Genomic DNA, 3,568 nt, shown 5'->3' on the forward strand with positions numbered 1-3,568 from the left:
TCCATTTGCAGTTGGGGTTGAGCTGATCTCCGGTCAGATTTAGAGATTTTTCCGTGAACTTGGGCACAATGAAACTGATTCCCAGTCAGCTGAATCTTTATGTTACATTCCCACTAGAGGCGCTCTAACCGTATACTGAGACATGAAGACCCACTGAAGCTGACACTGAAGTCCTTCACTGCCTTGATGGCTTTTCATTTATTAATGTTAGTTATATTTGTATCGACCTCTGAACAAATGAATAAAATGTGTATGACCTTTTTTATACTACTGTTTCTCTTGTACAGACATACATTTTAATGTTCCTTTTTTTTGTCCAAATTCGATTTATAGGAACTGTACACTATCATCTTACTCTCATTATACTGAATTATACTTCACATTCACCTGTATGTTCTTATTGTCCTTAACAATGTGGCTATTTCCATTTCGTCCAGGAATCTCATGTTGATTTAAAAAAAATCAACGCTATTTATTTATTTTGGGATTAACTGTGAGAAGTAGATTTCCCAGGTAGAAAGTGCAATACATTACACATTACACATTACACTGTGCAATAATAGTTAAAAAGTTAAAAATAGTTAAAATAGTTGTTGTTTTTTTCTCTGTCTGTAAATATAATATTTCAGTTATTGTTGTTTTTTCTACTGTTGTTGTTTTTATTATTGCTTATTTATAATACTTGTTTTATTTTTATTTTTTTTTTCATTTTTCATTTTTTATTTTTATCTTGTCTTCTTCTACTATGTCTCTTGTGTGCACTTTACTCTACGCTGTTGTAAGTCTGCAATAATAATAATAAAGGATTATCTTATTTTATCTTAAATTAAAGTACCCAGAACAGCCACAGGGTGTCGCTGTATTCACACAAAAACCCCAGATGAGAATGAACCATGTGACCGACGGACCGGTTTATGCAGATGAGACGTGTGGACTGGACTTCACTACTAGAACCGCTGGACTCAGACACGGAGCACAGCGACAGGACTCAGCTCACAGGAGGATATACTATACACACACACCAGCTCGGATGTGCAATATGACTTTTGAAGAAACCAGTGGAGATAATTCGTCAGAAAGGTTTGTCTAATCTCTTTAAGCTGTTTGCACTTTTTTCTGCATTCCCTTTGCGTTTGCCTTGTTTCTATCTCTATCTCTGTTGCAAAACCTGACGACACTGTAACAAATACTTTAAAGTACCAAAAGTAAAAGCACACATGCAGAGAGGCCAATTTTAGAACAATATATATTATGTGAGTGGATTATAATTATTTATACACTGATTAGTACATCATATTCTATTTGCTGATTATATTTTGTATTGCTAATCTGAATCTGCAAAGTTACTAAGGTTATCAAATAAGTGGAGTAAAAAGTGCAGTATTTGCCTCTTTTTTTTGCACTTTTTGTCTGCATAACCTTTGCGTTTGCCTTGTTTCTATCTCGTCACGACTGGCACTATTGTTTGTTTTTTTTTAAAAACTGTTGCAAATACCTTTTGCCAGGACAGGTGAGCTGCCAGCCGTGGAAGTGGTTTAGCATTTAGTAACTGTAACGTTAACAGTAATTAACTATTAACTGTGCTCACGTTAAACTACCTTAACTAGTGATGCTAAACTAACCTTAGTGGTGCTCATTAGTTTAGTGTCAGACACTTAATGTAAGATGCATACATGTTCATATTTCAGTTTGTGAATGTCATCATAGGATAACTTGGACACATTTAGTACAATGACAGCTGTGTTTCTTCTGGCTGATGTGTTAATCCATGTATCCATGTGTCCTCAGGATGGACTCAGTGGCCACAGCGCTGGAGGAGGTCCTGAGCTCCGCGCTGCCTCAGGGTTGCACCACAGTTGGTGTCTACGAGGCAGCAAAGTCACTAAATGCGTAAGTTAACAACAAGATAGCTGCTGGAGCTTGAGCTCAAAGTCAGTATGTCATCTTCCTTGTTTCCTTTTCTTTACATCTCTTTTCTCGTCTTTGCTTTTAGAGACCCAGACAACGTGGTGTTGTGTCTGCTGGCCACAGACGACGAGGAGGACGTGGCTCTCCAGATCCATTTCACCCTGATCCAGGCATTCTGCTGCGAGAATGACATCAACATCCTGCGGGTGAGCAACATGCAGCGTCTGGCAGAAATACTGGGAGGAGGGAAACCTGGAGGGGAGCCCACGGACCTGCACTGTGTCCTAGTTACCGTAAGTGTCATTACTCAATATCTGCTCAGTACAGTGCTGCTGTATGTTTCTCACTTCCTTAAGACTGGGAACAGAGTTGTTTTGCCCTCACTTGGTTTGTTTTAGTACCAAGGGCATTGTCAATGCTTGCAAGGATCTGTTGCTTGCATTGGTTTTGCAATCAGAGTAATTTCAGTCTGTTATGGCACATTATACGAATCAGCAGATGTTAACATGCTTTGTCCCTTCTTCTGCAGAATCCCCAGTCGTCCCTGTTGAAGGACCCGGCACTGAGCAAAGTGACCAGATTCTGCAGAGAAAGCCGCTGTCTGGATCAGTGGGTGCCAGTCATCAACCTGCCCGACCGATGAAACTGCTTGGATTAATAATGTATTGTGTGCATTGGGGGAAAAGTAACTGCACAAGGCCTGTGTTAATGTCTGTGTTGGACTCCTTTGGAAATGCCCCGGCGAGAAAGAGAGCGAGAGAGAGAGAGAGACGGGAGGGGCAGGGAAAAGAACACAAGGGAGCGAAACGTTCCAATGAATTTACCGAGTCAGGGTGAACTTGTGTGCCAAGGAAGAGTGTGACTCAGCAGTCTGGGTTCCAGGATTTCCAAAGTATGACTGCGCCTTTCTTTGCCGAGAAAGAAGCCCTTACAGGAAACTCAACCTTGTGAAAGGACAAGCACACGTGGTGTTGAGCACAAGCGCAGGACTGAGGAAAAGCAGACAGAGTCTCAGTGGACAAGACTCCACAGAACTGGACCATGCTGGAGTGGACGGGTCGGAGCTCTCAGCTTGAAGAATTCCTCATGAAAATTTGACCAAATCCAAGCATTTCTTTTACAGCACATTTATTTAATTGTATTTAAGACACTTTGATAACTCAAAAGGGAAAGTTTTCACAGTTCATTATTATTATTATTATTATTATTATTATTATTATTATTATTATTATTATTATTATTATTTTAAGGGCAATGCAATGTTTAGATTTGTCCACTAACTGATATTTGTGCCTTATTAATTTAATGAATTATATTTATTGTTCATGGAATTCTGCCTTGTTACGTTGAATGAAATAAACAGACAACCAACAGTTCACAGGGTGGTTCTGCCTCCATGATTCCCACGTACTACAGGTTTAGAGTGCTTGTCGGAAGTCACAGGGTGTCCTGAGGACAGCGTGTGCCTCTTGAGTACACAGCCAGCACATATAAAGCTCAATGTGCTCCCCCATGCTGGGTGTGGGTTTTGCTCTGCAATGTCGCCCACTGGGCAGGTTAAAGTATTAACTCCACACATTTCTAACCTTGTCTGCAGCTTGCATCTTTTGGACCAAAAGCAAGATAATGTTTTGGTTGTTTTTGGTAGTCTGTCATAATA

At 40.1% G+C, this 3,568-nt stretch overlaps 1 protein-coding gene across 1 annotated transcript; it reads left to right on the plus strand.

The window, feature by feature from the left end:
- Window positions 1-969: 969 nt before the first annotated feature.
- On the plus strand, window positions 970-3,568 carry gadd45ab (growth arrest and DNA-damage-inducible, alpha, b). The gene is made up of 4 exons (XM_054602627.1): window positions 970-1,080; window positions 1,789-1,890; window positions 1,994-2,201; window positions 2,438-3,568. Exons 1-4 carry the CDS (start codon window positions 1,031-1,033, stop codon window positions 2,549-2,551), a joined length of 474 nt encoding a protein of 157 aa, XP_054458602.1. The 5' UTR covers window positions 970-1,030; the 3' UTR covers window positions 2,552-3,568.

The sequence above is a fragment of the Anoplopoma fimbria genome, chromosome 8 (genome assembly GCF_027596085.1).
Source record: "Anoplopoma fimbria isolate UVic2021 breed Golden Eagle Sablefish chromosome 8, Afim_UVic_2022, whole genome shotgun sequence".
NCBI lineage: Eukaryota > Metazoa > Chordata > Actinopteri > Perciformes > Anoplopomatidae > Anoplopoma > Anoplopoma fimbria.